Source organism: Miniopterus schreibersii, assembly GCF_964146895.1.
Source record: "Miniopterus schreibersii genome assembly, chromosome: 8".
Classification (NCBI taxonomy): Eukaryota; Metazoa; Chordata; class Mammalia; order Chiroptera; family Miniopteridae; genus Miniopterus; species Miniopterus schreibersii.
This window is the reverse complement of record NC_138109.1, coordinates 27,641,213-27,662,599: the sequence shown is the minus strand read 5'-3', so window position 1 is coordinate 27,662,599 and position 21,387 is coordinate 27,641,213. Positions and strand designations below refer to the sequence as shown.

The window sequence follows — 21,387 nt, the reverse complement described above, 5'->3', positions numbered from 1 at the left end:
TTTCCCTGGAATCCCAAATTCAACATGCCCCAAAGTGGGCTCTTAATCACCTGCTCCAAAATCTATTTCACTGCATTTCTGTGAATTTCACCACTCTTCAGCCAATTCATTCAATTTAGTGATTCTTTAAAACACTTCAATAGATGGTGTCTCATTTATCTTGCATGTCTGGTGCCTAGCAGAGTATAGGCCTCCTATAAATAGAATTAAACCTCTGTGCTGCTGATTCTAAATATACATCTCCAACAGTGACCTCTGAACATCTCCACCTGGATGTCTTATGAGCATTTCAATGTTGTTTGTCTCAAACCAAACTGATTATCTCCTCCTTTAAAAGAGAAGTCAGTAATAGGGTGGACTCCAGAGTTACACAGCGTGGCCATACTACTGTAAGGCACAACTTCACTCCATGGGGCACCATTCACATTATAGTCTCTATAATATCACATTAGCATATTAAGCAACATGATAGTTCTGCTGCCTGGGGTGACAACCAGCTCCAACACCTATTAGATGTGACCTGGGACAATTTACTTAAATTCTTTGGGCATCAGGTGCCTCAACTGTAAAACACATAGTATTCAATAAATGTTTGTCATTATTTGTAACCTCAACACTATTTCTCTTCCAGTGTTTCCTATGTTCCTAATGACATCATTCTGTTACCAAGAATAAGAAACCAAGAAATTAGACTGAATTTCCTCTTTCTTCTCACCCTAAACCCAATTAATCCTAAATCCTATAGACATATTATTTTTTTCCTTCTTCCCATCCTGCTGCCAATGCCACATTACAGTCCTGAGAATTCTTGTCTGGACTATTGCAGTAGCCTCTCCTTGCTAGGCTGATTTTCTGGAGGGTGCTATGAAGATAAACAGGTAAAATCCTTCCCAGACTACTGCTGAACAAATGAAGATAAAACAATGGCATATTTGTAAAAATAGAGACAGAGCAAGTCCTATAGAAGGATAAAGGAAAAAACTCCTCTACCCCCATTTCTGAAATTGTTACTGTTCTCTGAGGAAAGACTCCACAATTGTGTAATTAAACAACAAATATTCAATAGGTTTTTTCTTTTTTCAGAACTCTGTTCTGCTATTTCATTTTTTATTTTCCCATGGAAATAGGTTGTTACCACTTCACTGGGCAAGGATAACTCTCTTGGTTCTTAAATGAGACAAGCCCAAGTGCCCAGTCCTAAACTTGGCACATGGGAGATTCAGTAAATGGTAATTTTCTTTCAGCTGAAGGAGGACAGTATGTTGTTGGTTTAATCTGCCTGTACCATTAATCATCCACTGTTGAACTCTGAAATCTATGTCTCCCTTGTCTCCTTAAGGAGGAAATGAATAATGGCAAAATAACTGTTCAGTCTCAGGCAGGGAAGGAGAAACAAAAAATCACTACTGTTGCAAGGCAGGATGATAAATACCAAAAAGAAAAAAAATTTGAGAGGCTCAGTCAGCATGACATAGCACTTCCCCGTTTCCTATCCTGCTATAAGGTCCAAAGGAGTTAGTAGGATTGTGGGGGGTGGGGGCAGAAAGGGGGACATAATACTATTTATTAAATGCTCCTATTTTAACATCAGGTGTTCTGTTGTCACCTGGGGACTAAGAGATGGATGTGAACAAGTAAGGAGAGGCAGACATGTGAAGAAGTAAAATAGCTAAAAAAATTTTTTTGGGGGGGCTATACAGGCTACTGTTTGGATACAAAGGAAAGAATGGTCAATATTGGGGATGAGCAAAACTCAGAACAGCTTCAGAGGAATTCTGGGGATGAGGCAAGGTCAGGAAAAGCTTCAGAGTAAGTAATGCTTCAGCTGAGTCTTTAAAGACATTTTCTCTAGGCCAGCTAAGGAGGGAACAGTTACTGAGGCAAGCATAGGTACCTGGGCCAGGGATTCCCAAGAACACTGGATAAGAAAAACCACAGAGCTGGTGCCACTCGGCTGCCCCTCGCGGGGATCCCAAGGATGCCAAATGGCCAGAAAAAATGTACCGGATAAGCCCATCAGAAGAATACAACCACCCCTCCTCTCCCTATGAAAAATGTCTTATCTCTCTTCTAAGGGTTTGCTTCTCATATACTGACAAGCAAAATTCCACAAGCCAGCTCCTCCCCTTTCCCCCCCAAAAGTTCACTTTTTCACACAAGTCCACTTTGCCTCCCCCCCCCCATTATAAAAACAGCCAAGACTCGCCAGGCGTGGCTCAGCAATTGAGAATTGAGCTTGGATCCAGGAGATCGTGGTTCAATTCCTGGTCAGGACACATGCCTGGATTGCGGACTTGATCCCCAGCAAGGGGAGTGCTAGAGGCAGCCGATCAGTGACAACTCTCTCATCATTGATGTTTTTCTCTCTCCCTCTCCCTTCCTCTCTCTGAAATCAATAAAGATATATTAAAAAAAACACCACCAAACAACAACCAAAAAACAGCCAAGCAGAGCCAGCCCCCTAGCCTATTCGGTGGACCTTCCTTTCCTCTACGTTTCCACCCCTGTGCTCCAGCATAAACTTAATAAAAAATCTGTCTGAAAATTCCTCTGGGGATTCTCCTTGATTTCTATCTTGGGGAACCCAAGAACCCCAACACCAGTAACATTTCTTCATGCTTGAACAAACGCCTGAAGGCTTGAGACAGCTACACACTGTTTTGGGTGTTACAATTGAGAAGCAAGAGCTATAATAATAGCTAACATTTCTAACGCCTAGTAAGAACTGGGTACCGGGCTAAATAATCTACATAGATCTCAACAAAGAATTAATAGTATTCCCATTTTACAGGTAAGAAAAGTAAGGCTAAGGGATTAAGACTCATGCCTGAAGGCCACACATAAAATGGCAGTGAGAAACTCTAATTCAGGAAATTGCCCCAGTTTTTTTAAACCACAAGTCACAGGAGTGACACGATTAGATTTCAAAAAGATTCCTTCCAGGCGCAGTGGAAGGGATGGAAGGGAGATGGAAAGTAGCAATCCTGTCATCAGAACAATGAAGGAGGCTAAGCCCTGAGGGTTACTGAGGATCAGCGCTGAGGCAGAGGATGTGGAGCCGGGGGAGGGGGCGCGGGGACGGGGGTGTGCGGGGTGTGTGTGTGTGTGTGTGCGTGTGTGTGACACTGGGTTAGATAGCTCGCAGGGCTTGCGGTGGTTAAATGTGGTCCTACGAGGGCAGCAGCGAGGACCTCTACCCCGGTTTGGGTTTTGAGGGCAAGGCGCGCATCCCCCTCCTCCCCCCCACCCCCACCCCCTGTTCCCGCAGAGATCCCGGATAACGGAGGCGTTAGGGTTTGGAGTCAACCAAGAATGTGTGCCTCACTCTCCTTCCCCAACGGTCGGTGGCAGGCGTGGGAGACTGGTACTTTGGGCCCCCGAACCCGCCCCTAGACAGGGAAAGCGCTGAGTCATTCCTGCTGGGAGCGTTGGATGCGGGCGGGGCTCCGGCCAGATCCCCTCCTCTCTCGCGTCCCCTCACCCCCGACCCTCTCTGACTCTCGCGAGAGCCCTACAGGCTATAAAGGCAGCGCAGCGAGCGCGCGCGCTTCGCGAGTCTTCTTCCTGATTGACTGGTCTTACCACTTTTGCTTCAGTGCTGGTGAGTATGTAGGCAGCGCGGCCTCGGCAAGCTAAGCGCCCCACGTCCCGCAGGTCGCCTTTTACTCCTCTTCCCCGCCCCCCCCGGCTCAACTTGGGGGTGCTGTGACCCGGGAGGCGTGCGGGCGTGGCCTGTAGCCGAAGAGTGGTCAGGCGGTTCGCGCACCCTAACGTGGGCCCACCTGTGGATCCTGGGGTCTGGGTGAACCCCGAGGCTAAAGTCGGCTCGAGTCTCCTCATTCCCCGGCAACCCAGGCAGAGGGCGCTGATTGGCTTGGAGGGGCGGGCTGGTGATGGTGGTGGGGTCCCTTGGATTAGTCTGCTGGGCGGTTTGAGAAGCTTCTAGAAGGACCCGGAAACTGACCTGAGGCCATCCCTCTGTCATGTGGTAGGTGTAAGGGCTGTTCCCGGTGTTGGGCCGTTACTAGCTGTGAAGCTTCGGATATTAAGGTTCTTCTTCCCCGCCTTTATTTTTCCATCTGCAGAATGGGGTTTGTGGTGATCTCAAATGCCCTCGGTGAAAATTTCTGTCTGCTTGTGGTTTCCGAAGTGCTAGGGTGGGAGTGGCAAGAGGGTACATTAAGTGGGACTCGAGGGCGTGGTTTTCACCCGGGAAGTTCTTGGGCAGGTCTGAGGAGTCCCACACGGGCTGGAAGTTCAACCATTTTTTTCCCCATTGGTCGGGCTTTTGTGGACGTCGGGGCCACCTTGAAGAGCAGGTTTGGACGAGGTCATTTATGTTAGGGTCGCCAAGTGCATCGTCCCTTACTGGGGTGTGTGTGTGTTTTTTGTTTTTTGTTTTGTATTAAAGGTATTAAGGAGTAAAAAGTTTGAGATGATCAGTGCTCACAGCGTTTCTTTTGGTTGTGGTAGTATTATCCTAAACCTTTGGTACTTGAAAATTAGCTTCTTGGGGCCTTCAAACCGATGGCTTACTGGGCCTAAATCTTGACTCCTTGGTGTTGACCTGCGTAAATCCAATGTAACATTGCTGTTTAGCGATAAATTGACTCGTGTACTTATTGCTCCGGGATCGTTGCTCTGAGGTCAGAAACCCATTTTTGAAAGGGCTTCTGGGGCTTAAACAGAAGTCCTAAAACTTTGAAATTGAGCAGATGCCAGAATCCTGGTCTTGCCTTTGAAAAATTTGGATTGGCTTTAGGGTATGTGTTCTTGGCAAATCTACCTGAAGAATGTCAAGTCTGCTTCCCACATTATGAACACAGATGGAGGTGCAGTACAGGGAAAGGGCAACGTTACCTGCTTTTGGGAGTCAGACACTCTGGCATTGTGCATTTGGGTTCAGGTTTGAGAGTCTCCAACCCCTTCTCCCCTTTATGCTTCTGCATAATAAAAATATAGAGGAGAATGCCGTTGCACAAATGATGGTTCAGAAAAAGTAATAGAGGTTACTTTAATTTATTTTTTTAAATATATCTTTCTTGATTTCGGGGAGAGAGAGAGAGATAGAAACATCAGTGATGAGAGAGTCATTGATTGGCTGCCTCCTGCACCCTCCGACTGGACTGAGCCCACAATCCAGGTATGTGCCCTGACCAGGAATCGAACGGCGATCTCTAGGATCATAGGTCAATGCTTAACCAACCCCTGAGCCACGCCAGTAGCTGTTTTTAAATGAAAACAAAAGTTGATATTTAGAGATGTGTAATACTGGTTTTCTTTCAAAAATTGGAAAGCTAGGCTTATACTTCTTACTAATATAAAAGTTAATGTATATATTCAGGGTCACTAGACAAATCCTTTTTGTTCTATAGCTAACGCTAAGTAGATGAAGGATACTGGTTGTGTAGAAAAAAAGGCTTGTTTCAAATTCATTTCCTCTTTTATCTTTTCCAACTGATAGCAAGATGTCTTCAGGAAATGCTAAAATTGGGCACCCTGCCCCCAACTTCAAAGCCACAGCTGTTATGCCAGATGGTCAGTTCAAAGACATCAGCCTATCTGACTACAAAGGTAAGAGGAATTATATTAGGTTCATTGAAATGCAGTTATTTTGCTATCTAGGGATGGCTTGTTCGATTTTTGTATCTCTGTGTTTGATTGTAAAATGATTTATGTCTCCTAGGTCAAGGTGTTTAGGGCGGTAGGCTGTTACCTTCAAGTTCAAGTGAAGTGGTGATTATCAGCAGTTACCACAGGGTAGTTATCCTAGGTCCAGACTATTCTGGAGAAAGCACATGCTTCATTATGCCTTTATTACTAATATATTAGCTCAGTTGTCTTCTCAGCACTCCTCTATTGTGTTATTGGAGATAGTCTCATTATTTCATTGTAAGAGTTCTTCAACAATTTCAAGTCTCAGAGCTCATATTTGGAGCTGTGACACTGCTTTTCAGTTTATGAAATATGTGTCATAGCTGCTGTATTATTAGAGGGTTTAGGCACATTCCCTTGACTGTTTTGCCCCCAGAGGAGAGTTAATGTCATAGTTGGAACAACTCTCCTTTCTGTTACAGTTTCATGCAGACACTAGAGTTCTAATAAGGCTCTTCTTTACCTCATGGTGGGAGCAGCTGAGTCTTTTGGGACGATTGAATGCAAACCTCAAACTCAAGTGTCAAGTATTTTTTGTGTGTGATGTGTAGTAATCAGTTCCTGGAGTCAGCTTTTGGATAGAACATGTGACTAGGTTTCCTAACACACTTGTTGGTTGGAATGAGAGCAGGTTAGTGGACCCCATGGAGGGAAGCTTCTGGCAAACAAGGTTAGTAGGATCATAGGGAGGTGACCCTGGCCCAAGGATAAAGGCAGGATGTTTAGGAAGAACTGCTCTCTGCCCTACAGGGCTTGGCCTGCTGGGGCTTCAAAGTGCTTGTTTGACAGAGCCCTGGAGAGGTTATTTAGAGGAGTTTCTAGTGATTCTAATTTTCACAGTGAATGTCAGAGGAGCAACTTGTTTTGACTCTCAAGCATTGCTGCTGCCTGGAAGCGAGTACTTGAAAACTGTTCTAATAGCTCAGCCCATAAGGCGTGAGAGGCTACCTGGCCAGTTGAAGATCTACTCAATTGGTAATCTTAGTGGCTTCAGTAAAATTCCAACTAGAAGTCCTGTTTCCTACCAGGATTTTTTAAATGTTTCCCATATAAAATTTTTCTTATCAGGCTTGTTAGGAATATATTTGTGGTGATTCAGGTAATCACTTAAACCATACCCATTCCATTACTGTGGTTCATTGTGAAAAGTGCAAAGGCTCTGACTTCCTTTTATTGGTCTCTTATTACCCGCAGCAGAGAATTCAGCATTTCAGTTTTTTATTGGGCACTGATTATAAGCGTTGGCATTGGGCTATCCTGTAGATAACTGCATTCTTGCTTTTGCTTTTCTTCATTGGAGAACTTGGTGTCTGTGCTAATTTTAACTACCCAGAGAAGATCAAAATTAGACTGAACAGTGTTCTGTAGTTGGCAGCTAATATGGAGGCAGGAAAATAAAGCATGGGCTGGAAGGAACTTTTCCATGCAGGTTCTCCTGCAAAAGGTTTTGAAAGTAGTTGCCAAGAGACACCTGTGTTTGAGCATCTTGGCATCTATCAATTGTGTCTGGCATCAACTTAAAAAGCCTCTTTTATCATAGGGATATCCATTTAGTTTTCTATTCTCTATAAAGCAAGAATGTCTGTTTCAAAGGCTAACTTGGGGCTCCTTTTTTTTTTTCCAGGAAAATATGTGGTGTTCTTCTTTTACCCTCTTGACTTTACCTTTGTGTGCCCCACGGAGATCATTGCTTTCAGTGATAGGGCAGAAGAATTTAAGAAACTGAATTGCCAAGTGATTGGTGCTTCCGTGGATTCTCACTTCTGTCATTTGGCATGGTAAATCTGTTGGTCCATTTGTCATATGGACATTTTTTTTTAATCCTCACCTGAGGATATTTTTTTCCCATTGCTTTTTTAGAGAGTGGAAGGGAGTGGTATAGGGGAGGGGGAAGGAGAGAGAGAGAGAAACATTGATGATTGGTTGTCCTCACATGTGCCCCGACTGGTGGGGGGGATTGAACCTGCAACCAAGGTACTGCCCTTGACTGGAAATTGAACCTGTGACCCTTTGGTGCACAGGCCGCTGCTCTAACCACTGAGTGACCGACCAGGGCTGGCATATGGAGTTTTTAACTAAGCAGGAACTGGGACTTGAAGGCTTTGGCAATAGACTTTCTCAAGTATTGTCTTCTGGCTCCTCATGGAAGGGAGTGCAAAGGGTCTGAGTTCCTTTGTTTCTTTCTTATTAACTTGACAGCAGAGGAAAAGCAGCTTGGGTTGTAGCTGGTGACCTTAACTGTCCTTAGCCATTCACTTTACTGCTGGAAAAGTTTTTGGGGAAGTGAGGTTAGGAATGTTGGAAAGGGGGAGGGAGGGTATAGATACAGTTAATGTATTTGTTACACAAGAGCTTCAATGAATGTGATTTATGTGTTTGCCTTTTGCTGTAGGATCAACACACCCAAAAAACAAGGAGGACTGGGACCCATGAACATTCCGTTGGTGTCAGACCCCAAGCGTGCCATTGCTCAGGACTATGGAGTCTTAAAGGCTGATGAAGGCATCTCATTCAGGTATATACTGGCAGGGGGACGGAGCTAACATTCATAGGAAAAGATAAGGAAGAGCCCTGATCCGTACAGATTCCTTTCTCATTTCACTTTTTTAATCAGTTTTATTAAGAAATAATTGATACACATCCTTGTATTAAGTTGATGGTCTCATTTTGTTTTTATATACATATAATCTTTTTAAAATGTTTTTATTGATTTCAGAGAAAGGAAGGGAGAGGAAGAGAAAGATAGAAACATCAATGATGAGAGAGTCATTGATTGGCTACCTCCTGCATGCCCCCTACTGGAGATCGAGCCCAAAACCTAGGCATGTGTCCTGATTGGGAATCTAACTGTAACCTCCTGGTTCATGGGTCGACACTTGAGGCTCAGCCACTGAGCCACACCAGCTGGGCCTGTTTCATTCTATTTTTTTCTTCTAAAATATATCTTTATTGATTTCAGAGAGAGGAAAGGAGAGGGAGAGAGAGACAGGCAGAAACATCAATGATGAGAGAGTCATTGGGGATCGAGCCCGCAGCCCGGGCATGTGCCCTGACCGGGAATCGAACCTCGATCTCCTGGATCCTAGGTTGACGCTCAACTGCTGAGCCACTTCTGGCTGGGCTTTTTAAAAAAATTTTAAATATGTTTTTATTGATTTTAGAGAGTGAGGAAGGGAGAGGAATAGAGAGAGAAGCATCGATTGGCTTGCCTTCCTCATGCCCCCTACTGGGGATTGAACCTGCCACCCAGGCATATGCCCTGACTGAGAACTGAACCGGTGACCTCTTGGTTCATGGGTTTGATGCTCAACACTGAGCAACACCAGCCAGGCGTGTTTCATTCTTTAGACAGGGGCATCCTCACTAAGGGCAAGGCCTGTGCAAGTCTGGGAGACCAGCCCATTTCCATTGCTTCCCTATTCTAACAATCCAGTTTTTAATTTTTTAAAATTTATTAATTTTAGAAACATCGATTTGTTGTTCCACTTATTTACGCATTTATTGGTTGCTTCTTGTATGTGCCCTGGCCAGGAATTGAACCCACAACCTTGGCGTATTGGGAAAACACTCTAACTGCCTAACCAGTTTTTAAACCTGTATACTGCCTCTTTCTCAAAACTTCAATCTCTTCTTTCTAGGGGCCTCTTTATCATTGATGATAAAGGTATCCTTCGCCAGATCACTGTAAACGACCTTCCTGTTGGCCGCTCTGTGGATGAGACTCTGAGACTTGTTCAGGCTTTCCAGTTCACTGATAAACATGGGGAAGGTAATTCAGACTGCCTGGTGACAACGCAACAGAATGGTGGTCGGGTGGGAAAGGTGTGGTAGGAACCAAGTCGACCAAACAAGGAGGAGGGTGATTATGTCTCTTCAAGAAATTGAAGTTTCTGGAGTATAGTGGGGTTGTGGGGGTGGGATAATAGAAAAACTTGGAGAGGAGAATATAAAGGCTTTTTATTCCAACTGCATATTCTCAGCTTCTGCCCTGCTCATTTAGAATGACTCACTACCGCAGATTTAACTTATTAAAGGAGTGTAGGAGGATCTCATAGGTGTGTAAGGGCAAAACGAAAGGTCAAGAATCACATCTAGAGATAAAGCATGCTGTTCTTTTTTAAAAAAATACATTTTTATTGGTTCCCTAGAGAGGAAGGGGGAGGGAGAGAGAGAAACATCAGTAATGAGAGAGTCATTGATTGGCTGCCTCCTGCTCGCCCCCTACCAGGGATCAGGCCCGCAACCCAGGCATGTGCCATAATCGGGAATGGAACTGAAATCTCCTGGATCCTAGGTCAATGTTCAACCACTAAGCCACGCCGGCCGGGCTATGACCAGTTTTTAAATTTGGAAAATAAAGTAGGACTAATACAACTAAAGACAATAGGCAGATACAGCTAATATATTTCTTTGTCTTTTAAAAATATATTTGATGAGAGGTTAGGGCTAGAGGGTTTCAGATGAAATGTCAAGGTTCTTCACGTAGAAGTTTCAGGATAAAAGAGAATATATTTGTGGGTCTGACTTTGTAAAGTCTAAATATGACTGAGCAGATTCAAATTAAGGTTTTTAATCTGGCATTTGCTAAGAGTATAGGCTTTTCTTATAGTTCCAGCACTAGTACTTCTCTCCTTAAATATTTTGTTTGCAAGTACTGAACTACTTGATCCCAGCTTTTGAGTTTGTAAGGCTGTAGCTTCCCCCCTCCCCCCCAAGTGCAGTTGTAGTTGGAATGAAACAATCTTCTCTCAACTAAGGTATTTTTAAGGACTCAGCTCCTGAGGCTGCAGGTGCTGGGTTTGGGGGAAGCGGAAACACCGTCCCCCCAACTTAATGTAATTGAGAACAAGATAGTTGTGATTAAGTGCTACTGATACCAGCTCAAATGCACAGGTGGACTTAGACAAATTTCTTGTCTTACTATATTTCATTTTCTCTAGAAGTTGAAGTAATTCAAGCTAGCTTTCTAAGGCCCATTCAACTCTGACACTGTGATTTAAAGAAGATGGAAGTTGTTAGTCTGGATTAGTGTCGTTTGTTTGGAGGACCCAAAAATGAAACTTGGCTATAGTGAAAGGCTAATAGGGTTCATTGAGCACTGGTAACTGAAGGCACCATTTGCAGAAACTCCTGTGGGGATAGATTGAAGGAGCCCGCAGATGCTGAGACTGCCCCCTGGTGGGAGATGAGGTTCAGCACAAAGGCAGGAGGAGTGGCAAAATTGGCCCTTGACTGAATTTTCAGAAAGGACCTTGCATGTAGGCTAGACTCTTGAACCCATTTTCATGACTGAAGTTTGCTTCTCTACAGGTCCTGTTGGTCTCTACTGCTTCCCATCTAACTAGATCAGGCACAGCTTTCTGTGTGCAGCGTTTTTTTTAAATTTTTTAAAATATATTTTATTGATTTCAGAGAGGAAGAGAGAGGGGAGAGAGAGATGGAAACATCAGTGATGAGAGAGTCATTGATCGGCTGCCTCCTGCAAACCCCCTGACTGGGGATCAAGCCCGCAACCTGGGCATGTGCCCTGACCGGGAATCGAACCATGATCTCCTGGATCCTAGGTCAGTGCTCAACCGCTGAGCCACGCCTGGCCAGGCTAGATTCCATATTAATTTTGAAAAACCTGCACTTGGATTTGAATGAAACATCCAAGTATGGATCTTTCTCATTACTGATAATGGCCTTAAGTGCCATGAGGCTGTAGTGCCAAAGAGACTAAGTTGGTCTGTCTATCCTGGTTCCTCCTATCTTTGTGTCATTATAATTGGGTGGTTCTTCTAAAGCTTTATGTTTTTTCCCTAGACAAAACAATCTTTTTGGTTTCCTATTAGCACCTACTGCCAAACTTTTGGCTGCCTATGGCCTGATCTTTGCTTTCATGCTGTTCTTTGTTCCCTGCAGCTTGTTTATGCTTAGGACCTGTGATTTAACCATTTGGTTCCATTAAAGACAGTAGCTGTATAAGAATCAAATGGGGATTTCAGGAAAGTAATGGCAGCTGGGTATGCCATTTTGCACTTGTTCCATCCATACCTTGTTCCCAGGCAGCTGGTTGCAGTCTGATGTTTAAGGCTGTGACATCCTTGGACTGAAAGCGTCTTCCCATCTCTCACTTGAGCAAGTGAGACTATTGCTGCCCAGTTACTGGTGACCACATATCTCTTAGAAGATAAGTAGTTTTTTTAAAAAGTGGAAAATCAGCAATTGGTCCCCTTGCCTCACTTTCCTCAGGTTGGCCCAAGGAGCATTGCTAGTTTAGGATTGTAGGAAAAGGTTGACAGCTATGCTTTCTTGTGAAAGATTCAAGCTGTCAGACCTTTTGCTTACCAAGGGATGGAAGACAGGCTGAGTAAACCATGCAGGGCCTTCAGTGGAGGTCCTGCTCCTTGTATTTCCACTCTATCCAGTCTGGCAGACTTATAATACTGAGGAGGAAGAAATAGCTCATGTTATGGGTTTACACAGTCCTGGCCTTGTCATTTATTTAGCTTATTCTTGGGTTTAGGGGCAAGTCATTTAAGTTTTTTAAATCAGTTTTTATTGTGGTTTCATATACAGTGTATAACGTAATTTGCCATTTTAAGTGTATGATTTAGCTGCATTAATTACATTCACAGTGTTGTTTTTACATCACCGCTATTTCCTGAACTTTTTCATAATCCTGAACAGGCTGTAACCATTAAGCAATAACTCCCCACTCCCCTCTCCCTCCAGCTCTTGGTCACTTCTACTTTGTCTATGAATTTGTCTATTCTAGATATTTCATGTAAGTGAAATGATATTTGTTCATTTGTGTCTGCTTTCTTTAGCATATTGTTTTCAAGGTTCATACATGTTGTAGCATGTATCAGACCCTCATTCTTTTTAAGGCTGAATAATTATTCCATTGTATGTATACCATATTTTGTGTATCCATTTGTTGATGGGTGCAGGGTTGTTTTCTACATTTTAGCTATTGTGACTAATGCTGTTAGAATATTGTCTGAGTCCTTGTCTCCAATTATTTTGGGGATGTGTGTGTGTGTGTATGTGTATGTGTGAGAGAGAGAAATTTCTGGGTCTTATTTAGCTTCTTGAGGAACTGCCAAGGTTTTCCATAGTAGCTGCACCATTTACATTCCCACCAGCAATACTAAGGGTTCTCTACATCCTTACCAAGACATAATTTTTTAAATTGTCACCCAAGGATATTCTTTCCATTGATTTTTCTTTTTCTTTTTTAGAGAAAGTGGAGGGGGAGAGAGGAGGAGGGGGGGGAGAGAGAGAGAGAAACATTGATGTGTTGATTGTTTGTCTACCTCTTCCCAGTCGGGGAGAGTATTGAACCTGCAACCCGAGGTTTGTGCCCTTGACCGGGAGTGGAACCCGTGAACCTTAGGTCCATGGGCGGACGCTTTAACTTCTGAGCCAAACTGGCCAGGGCCCAGCACTTTCTTTTTAGAAAATTTTTTATACTATAACCATCTTAGTGGGTGTGATAGTTCATTGTGATTTTAATTTGCATTTGGTGATGTTAAGCATATTTCCATGTGCTTTATTGACCATTTGTGTATCTTTGGGGAAATTTCTATTCACCCCACCCCTTTTTTTTTTTAGTATGTCCCTTGAGCTAAGAGTGGCATTTACACTTTTATGTTTTTATTTTTAAAATAATTTTTATTTACTGATTTTAGAAAGAAGTGGGGGGAGGGGAGAGAGAGAAACACTGATTTGTTGTTCCACCTATTCATGCATCATTGGTTGATTTTTGAATGTGCCCAGACTGAGGATTGAACCCACAACCTTGGCATATCAGTATCAGGACAACACTATCCAACTGAACTACCCGGCCAGGAATTTTGAAAAAAAATTTTTCAGTTACAGTTAACATTTAATATTATTTTGTATTAGTTTCAGGTGTACAGCATAGTTGTTAGGTAATCTCATACTTTACAAAGTGTTTCCCCGATATTTCCAGTATCCACCTGGCACCATATATAGTTTTTACAATGTTATTGACCATATTCCCTATGCTTTGCACTCCATAACTATTTTGTAACTAGCAATTTGTACTTTTTACTTATTGATTGATTTTAGAGTGAGAGGAAGAGAGAGAGAAACATCGATTTGTTCCACTTATTTTATGCATTCATTTGTTGATTTCTTGTGTGTGCCCTGACGGGGGTTGGAATCTCAAACCATGGCACATCAGGAGGACGCTATAAACAACTGAGGTGGCAGGGCAATTTGTTCTTACCCCTTCATCTTTCTCATCCAGTCCCCAACCCTTCTCCCCTCTGGCAACCATCAGTCTGTTCTCTGTATCTATGAGTCTTTCAGTTTCATTTATTTTGTTCTTTAGATTCTACATGTAAGTGAAATTGTATGGTATTTGTCTTTCTCTGACTGACTTATTCCACTTAGCATGATACCCTCTAGGGCCATTTATGCTGTCACAGATGGCAAGATTTCATTCTTTTTTATGGCTAATATTCCATTGTATTATGTACCACAACTTTGTTACCCACTCATCTATTGATGCTTTGCTCATTTTTGAACTGGGTTGTTTTTTGTGGTTGAGTTGCAGGAATTCTTCATACATTTTGGGTATAATCCCTCATCAGATATATCATTTGTGTTTTCTCCCATTCTGTGGGTTGTCTTCACTCTGTATAATGTTCTAAAAGTTCTTAATTTTTTTATTTATTTAGTAAGTATTGAAAGACTTTATTTATTGATTTCAGAGAGAGGAGGGGAGAGGGGAGAGAGAGAAACATCAATAATGAGAGAGTTCCTCCTGCATGCCCCCTGCTGGGGATTGAGCCCACAACCCAGGCATGTGCCCTAACCGGGAATTGAACCGTGATCTGGATCCTAGGTCGACACTCAACCATTGAGCCACGCTCGGCCGGGCTAAAAGTTCTTAAATTTGATCAAGTCCAGTTTATCTGTTTTTTGTTGTTGTTTCTGCTTTTAGTATCATATCTAAGAATACATTTCCAAATCCAAGGTCATGAAGTTTTACCTCCCTGATCTTTCACACATATACAGAAAGCATAGCCTTCAACCTTTTCCTGCAGTCCTGAACCAGCTATGCTCCTTGGGCTACCTGAGGAAAGTGAGGCAAGGGGACCAATCACGGATTTTCCACTTCAAAGAGTTTATGGTTTTAGTCCTTATATTTAGGTCATTAATCCATTTTTTAAAATGGATTTTTTTTGAGAGAGAGAGAGAGAGAAACATCGATTTGTTGCTCTACTTATTTATGAATTCATTGGTTGATTCTTGTTGTGTGCCCTGACCGAGATCTAACCTGCAACCTTGGTGTATCAGGATGATACTCCAACAGAGCTACTCGGCCAGGGCAGTCATTGATCCATTTTTGAGTTATTTTTTGTAAGTTAAGAGTCCAGTGTCATTCCTGTGCATGTGGAAATTCAGCTGTTCCAGCGCCATTTTTTTTCTTGAAGAGCATTTAAGCATATTTTTAAAAAGATGTATTTGAAGCATTCATTAAATTAGAAAATATGAATACCTATTTACCTACCATCTACTGTTAACAAATCTTGCCTCACATGCTTTAGACACATTATTTTTAGAGCAGAGCATACAGCTGAAGCTGTTGCTTAGTTTTTGCTGAATGAATAAATTAGGTATAATAGTAATAGGGGTATGGTGAGGATAAAATTGCATGTTGTTAGCCTTGCACTGAAAGGCTGATCTTAGGCTGTAGGTCAGGTTTTGTAGTGCTAGACTGTTTCAGGCTCTTTAGGGCTCAGATTTGGTTTTGAGGAATCCATTTGTCCATGGGAGTTCACCACTGACTGAGCAAATTATTAATTAGTGGTAACTTTTCTTTTGCAGTGTGCCCAGCTGGCTGGAAACCTGGCAGTGATACCATCAAGCCTGATGTCCAGAAGAGCAAAGAATATTTCGCTAAGCAGAAGTGAGCACTGGGCCATCACAGGGTCATGTGGCAGTGTACTGTCTTGAGAACAAAACCTGTCTTTTACTATTGTCATGCTTAAAACAAAGGTCTTAGACTTAGTCCAGATGTGGCCTTTTTTGTAGGGTTTGGGGAGTCAGCCTTTCTTCCTCTGGAGGAAATGGTCTGAACTTATTACGGAGGAGGCCCACGGATGTGTGCAGTCGTGGGACATCACCTTTGATCTTTTGTAGTTTCTATTAAACTTGAACGGAGACCTTGTTGTTTCTTCATTTTAGGGTGCATTAGCCTTTGATTTACTACTCTTTGCTTTCCTTCCTGTGGGAAAGTGAGAAATGAGCTTCCTCAGGGGAAGTGCAAGTAGACAAGACACAGGGAATGGAACTGAACCAGGGTGTTACATTTTGTTTCACGATATCTGAGAAGAGGAAGAGCAAGACCTGCTCTGGTGTTATCCAAGGTACTTAAGTTTATGTTAATAGGCTGCATTGTAGGTTAAGGTCCCAATGACATTGATTACTTGGGCATTTACCCGTTACTCTAGAGGGAGGGCTGCATGAAAATATGAAGACTATGTTTTTTTTAAAATTTATTTATATTTTTATTGATTTCAGAGAGAGGAAGGGAAATGGAGAGATAGAAATATCAACGATGAGTCATTGATCGGCTGCCTCCTGCATGCCCCCTATTGGGGATGGAGCCCGAAACCCAGGCATGTGCCCTCAACCAGAATTGAACTGTGATCTGGTTCGTAGGTTGACTCCTCAACAACTAAGCTATGCTGGCCTGACTTTTTTAAGTTTTTTTTTTTTTTAATCCTTACCCGAGGATATGTTTTTATTGATTTTTTTAAAAAAATTGATATTTAGAGAGAGGAGTGGGGAGAGAATCATCGATGTGATAGAGAAACATTGATCAGTTGCCTTTCTTAACGTGCCCCGAATGGGGACTGAACCTGCAGTCTAGGTGTGTGCCCTGACTGGGAATGGAACCCAAGACCTTTTGGTATACATACAGGACAGTGCCCCAACTGAGCCACCTGGCCTGGGCAAGATTGTCTTGTGATAAAAACCTGGTACTGGCCCTGTAAAAGATTAGAATTAGAGGCTCTAACTTTGGAACTGAAGTGGGGAGGGGAAGACACAGGGCTGGTGTTGGTAGGATAGAACCATCAGAATCAAAAGCACAGGGTTGAACACTTCTGACCTTCCCTGGGTTCTAGCCTTGATTTGAGGGTAGTGTTTTTTTTGGCCCTCATTCATACCATTGTCCTGAGGGAGGTAGTGGTTGGTGGGGGTTGGGGTTCCTCCTGGGCCCTTAAGGTTAGGGCTGATTCGGAACTGAGGATACTTCAATGTATCTATATCATATGGTGCCCTTCCAGACACTTGTCTTTATCAAGCTATCCCAGCCTACCTATCCATCCAGTATTCAGACAGCAAGACATGAGCAGCAGTACAGAATCCCCAGGGCCTTCAAGCACAGCTGATAACACTGCAGTAAGCTAGGCACTGTTTCAGAAATGCTCTACATGAATTCAGTCCACACAACAACAGTGAGACATTATTTATTTATATCATTACTTAGAGAAGGCCTATGCAGAGAAATGGTTAACAGGCAGTAATTCCATATTCCAAGGCAGGTGGGAATTCAGGATCTGCCTTGGTCTTATTTTTCTATTGAAATATTAACTAATACTGATTTCTTGGTCTTTGATTTCTTGCTGTCTTGATCAAACTTCTCTGGGCCTTATTATCTTCATTGAAGATCTATAATTCTTTTATCAAAAGTAATCATCCTTTACCCAAAATAAAACCTTTACTTTGCCAAAGCAAAATAAGTCTTAGCAAGTACCATTGATATAAATAGGGGTCCCACAGGGGAGGGAGGGTATCACGGGCCAGGGGATGCGGGTGGTGAGGCCCTGGGGCTGAGCCACCCTCTGGCTCTGCTGGGATTCTGAAGCTTGGGTATGGCTGTGGTAAAGAGAAGCTCAGGGGATGCAGAGCTAGGCTCCTCTGAGGGTTGGGCCAAGCCCAGCAAGGCCCAGCGCTGGGCAGGTGGTGTGGAAAAGTAGGCCTTCTGCTCTTCTGAGTAGCGCTCCTGGGGTGTCACAGCATCCCGGTAAGCCCAGTCACGCCAATGAAAATTAAAGCTTTCAAGTAGGGCAATTCGGTCAGTTCTTGTTGGTACACAGTCGAGGGGTTTAGTGGGTGGCAGATCTGGCACCTGTATTCCTGGCAGCAGCACCACCCCTCGGATGGCAAACCAGCCCCCAAATCGGGGATGCATGCACACACCTGATATATGCTGGGGAGAGGGTAAAGAAAAGGAAGGTCATGGATGTCACCTTGGCACCACGTTCAACTACCATCACTGCAACTAGGCTTATTCATTTATTCTTATTCAATGGACACTGATTCCACATGTGAGCCTCTGTCATTGCTGTAGCTGGGTTCTCGCATTCCATCTGGGAAACCCTTTTCATGAGCTTACTCTGGCCATGAGGAAGGGTTTCTTAATCTGAGCCTCACCATTGATCAAATCACTGCTCTGTCCTTCATTCTGTAACAGTTTTACGAATAGACTAGGTTCTCTGACCTGATGTGTTCCCTGGCAGGACTCCAGAAAGCACATGGGACTGGACCCCTGGGCAGGGAACACCTTTTTTCCTGGACTGTTTCTATACACTTTACCCATGGGAGGTGGAAGAATGAGACCTGACATTTTGATGGGACTTCACGATTTTCTTAGTCTCTAGTCATTCATACTTGCCCTCTGACCTGGGTCCCCCAGGGGTCAGCCTCTACATCCTGTCGTTGGTAGTAGTAAGCAGCCCCGGCCACATGGGCTGCCGTCTGGGCCAGAATCTTGGGGCGCCGGTTGGGGTGTACCTCGTAGTCAGCGATAACTTCCATCTGCAGCTCTGGGAGCCTCTGGGATGGAGGACAAGATGTTGGCTCCTTTTAGCATGACAGGAATCGTAACATCCTGTTAACAAGGTCCTGTCCTCGAAAGTCATGTTTGAAGGGAAAACAACCTTAAGCTTGGGGTGAGGGGGAGTCCAGTGTGAAGAAAATGATATTCTGTCCAGGAGGGCCCTTGGCCCATGTTTGAAGGTCTTGCTCAGAAACCCCCATTATGAGGAGTAACTTGGCTCTGCCCTCCAGAGTCCCAGTGTGGAGGACGACATGGGAGACCCAGTGTATGTGTATATATGTAAGTATGTGCATGGGAGTGTGTGGTGGGGAAATACTGTTTTGTCCTCAAAAGGCCCCAAAGACAACATAAAGCTTCCAGGTCTAGGGCAAAGACAGGTGAGAGATGCCTGGGGGATGTTGGGCTTATTCCTATTTCACTTGGAGGTCAAGGGAAATCTGGTCTGAGGTTCATATAGTTGCCCATCAGTGTAGGGTGAGACTGATTTCAGACCTGGGGGACTGCTAGAGGAAAGTGGCCGAACATGGATTGAGAAGGCAGAATGGGCAGAGATCACAATGTCAAGGCTGGCTTTAGGATATCATCCTACCTGGGAAGTGGCTCCTAACCCTAGGTAGGTCTAGATCCTGCATTGAGCTTGGAGGAGCTTGAAGCAGTTGCAGATTTGGAAGCGGGGGGGAGGATATGAACGTTGCTCACCTCTCTAACGCGGCCCAGATGGTAGGCCACACATTGGTCCACAGGGTCAGTCAGCGGTTTGAGGTGGCAGCTCTGCAGGAAGGGCTTGAGGGCCCGGTCAAACATGGCAGGTGTGCTGAGTACTAGGAAGGCCAGGGTAGGTCCTGGCAGGGGCAGGTGGAAGGCTGAAGGCAGGAGTGCATTGTACCATGCCACCTGGAACACAGAAAATACCTTAACGTGGCATTCAAGGCCTTAAATATCTTGCTCCAGCCTCCATCTCATTCATTTAATCATTGCATTTCTATTGATGCTCTGTGATGTGTGTTTATGGGGGACCTGTGGATTTGACAGGGAGTTTAGAATAGAGAATTCATGAACAACTAGGAACAAAAAGAAATTGATTGTACTGTGATTAATGCAATGATGGCCAGGTGAAGGTCCACTGAAATTAGAAAACGCTTGGAAGCTGAGTCTTTAAGGCTGGGAGGGAAGTTGACAGGCTGATGTGAGGAGGAGAATATGGTGTGTATTCTAAATGGAGGTGACAGCATAAACAAAGACAGGCAAAAAGTACAGAGTATCTTTGGAGAATAGCAAATTGTCTAGTTTAATAGAAGTGAAGGGTCTGTAGAGGGAGAGAAGGCTGGAGAGATCAGTAGGAGTGAGATTGTGACTGGCCTTGAATACCAATTTAAGGAATATGGGTTTAATTTGGTAATGCAGGGCCACTGAAAATTTAAAGAGTAAAATGACATGATTAGTTTTTAGAAAGATCAATCTGGCTAGAGTGTGGAGGATGGATTGGAGGGAAAATGACAGCAAGGAGGCTATTTCAGTAAGTCCAAATGAGAAATGTCCTGGACCAGAGCATAGATGTGTTGGATGGAAGAGAATGGATTTGGGAGATTTAGGAGAGATTCCTAAAGGTCCTGGTGGCTGATGTGATGTGGGGGTGGGGAGGTGAGAGAAGTAGGAGCCTAGAATGACTAGCAGGGCCTCAGTATGTTCCAACTACCCAAGTCTACCTGACCCATGAGATAGGCATCTTTATTGTCCCCCATACCTGCTACCCACCACCTTTACTCAAGCTGTTCCTGATATTTGGGATTTACATGACCCTCCTTCCTTTCAATCTATCTTTTCATATAAAGTGCAACTCCCATTTTTTTCTGGAAAGCCCTCACTCTCAAAATGACCCAACCTACCCCTTCCTCTATATCCTCCTCCAGCACTGCTGTGGGCCACTCAGTGGAAGGGGTGAGAGTGGGTTGTCTCTTAAGCATGGGGCAAAGGGTTCAATCTGAGCTGATTTAGCTTTGTGTCCAAGTAAACAGCTCAGTGGAGGGGGCACTGGATAAGGAGGAAATGGAATTATGTAAACAAGGGGAGGTGGTGGTGCAAGATTTGTGTCAGTGGGGTGCAGAGTTTCTGTACTCAGCCCAGTGCTGGTGATTGGCAACATCATGAATTATCCTTCTGTTGGTGGATGGAACAAACCAGCCAATTGTTTGCTTGTTTAACATCAGGAATGCCCTTCCCTTCCCTTCTCAAATGACAAGTTCTAGCCATGCCAACTTTCCAGGACTTGCCCTCTCCTAACTCCTTCGGGAAGCTTCCAAAGTAACTGGGCCTTAAGCATGCCTTTCTTCCTGTAGATTATGTAAGTGACACTGCCACAAGGTTACTGGATCATATAGTGTCTCCCATTCATCAATCCAGCATTATATAGGGGTAAAAGGACAAACGTGCAACAACTCCCACCTACCCAAGCCCGCGTTGACATTCTGTCCCTGTAGGTCAGATGCACACGGGACTAGAGGCGCTCGGGAAGAACCAAAAGGCTTTCGGGCCTCACGCCAGTAGCACCGAGGCCAATTATATACCTCACCCTAGCACCGGAAGAGGGATAAGCAAACCTGGAATGGGTAAACCTCGAATCCAAAGGGGCACAACGTGTCCTCAATCTTCTGCTTCAGCTCCGCGACTTGCGGCTCCATACTGCACGCTACACGCTCAGCTTGCTGGGGAATGGAGTCTCAAGAATAACCCGGACCGTTAATTTTCAGGGTAGCTTGGACTCCATTTCCCAGAAACTTGTGGGACCCCCTGCGGGACATGGTTGACTCGGCGCGATGCATCCTGGGATATGTAGTTCATTTGGTCCTTGGAAACAACCACAACAG

General features: G+C 44.0%; 2 protein-coding genes across 2 annotated transcripts; one reads left to right on the top strand and one right to left on the bottom strand.

Annotated features, from left to right (window-relative positions):
- The first annotated feature begins 2,967 nt into the window (after window positions 1–2,967).
- On the top strand, window positions 2,968–15,839 carry PRDX1 (peroxiredoxin 1). The gene is made up of 6 exons (XM_081145274.1): window positions 2,968–3,601; window positions 5,465–5,574; window positions 7,280–7,433; window positions 8,048–8,170; window positions 9,294–9,424; window positions 15,502–15,839. Exons 2-6 carry the CDS (start codon window positions 5,469–5,471, stop codon window positions 15,585–15,587), a joined length of 600 nt encoding a protein of 199 aa, XP_081001400.1. The 5' UTR covers window positions 2,968–3,601; window positions 5,465–5,468; the 3' UTR covers window positions 15,588–15,839.
- A 1,282-nt stretch (window positions 15,840–17,121) lies between these two features.
- Window positions 17,122–21,267, bottom strand: MMACHC (metabolism of cobalamin associated C). Its single transcript, XM_081145273.1, has 4 exons — window positions 21,121–21,267; window positions 19,223–19,417; window positions 18,367–18,519; window positions 17,122–17,893 (listed from the first exon to the last, which is right to left on the bottom strand). Exons 1-4 carry the CDS (start codon window positions 21,199–21,201, stop codon window positions 17,477–17,479), a joined length of 846 nt encoding a protein of 281 aa, XP_081001399.1. The 5' UTR covers window positions 21,202–21,267; the 3' UTR covers window positions 17,122–17,476.
- Between the last annotated feature and the right edge of the window lie 120 nt (window positions 21,268–21,387).

Coding starts and splice junctions, on each gene's coding strand:
- MMACHC (XM_081145273.1), bottom strand. CDS start 21,201: ATGGAGCCGCAAGTCGCGGAGCTGAAGCAGAAGATTGAGGACACGTTG. Junction 19,418..21,120: donor TCGAGGTTTACCCATTCCAG/GTTTGCTTATCC, acceptor TCTGTGTTCCAG/GTGGCATGGTACAATGCACT. Junction 17,894..18,366: donor CTGACCCCTGGGGGACCCAG/GTCAGAGGGCAA, acceptor CCCTCTCCCCAG/CATATATCAGGTGTGTGCAT.
- PRDX1 (XM_081145274.1), top strand. CDS start 5,469: ATGTCTTCAGGAAATGCTAAAATTGGGCACCCTGCCCCCAACTTCAAA. Junction 5,575..7,279: donor CAGCCTATCTGACTACAAAG/GTAAGAGGAATT, acceptor TTTTTTTTCCAG/GAAAATATGTGGTGTTCTTC. Junction 9,425..15,501: donor CACTGATAAACATGGGGAAG/GTAATTCAGACT, acceptor TTTCTTTTGCAG/TGTGCCCAGCTGGCTGGAAA.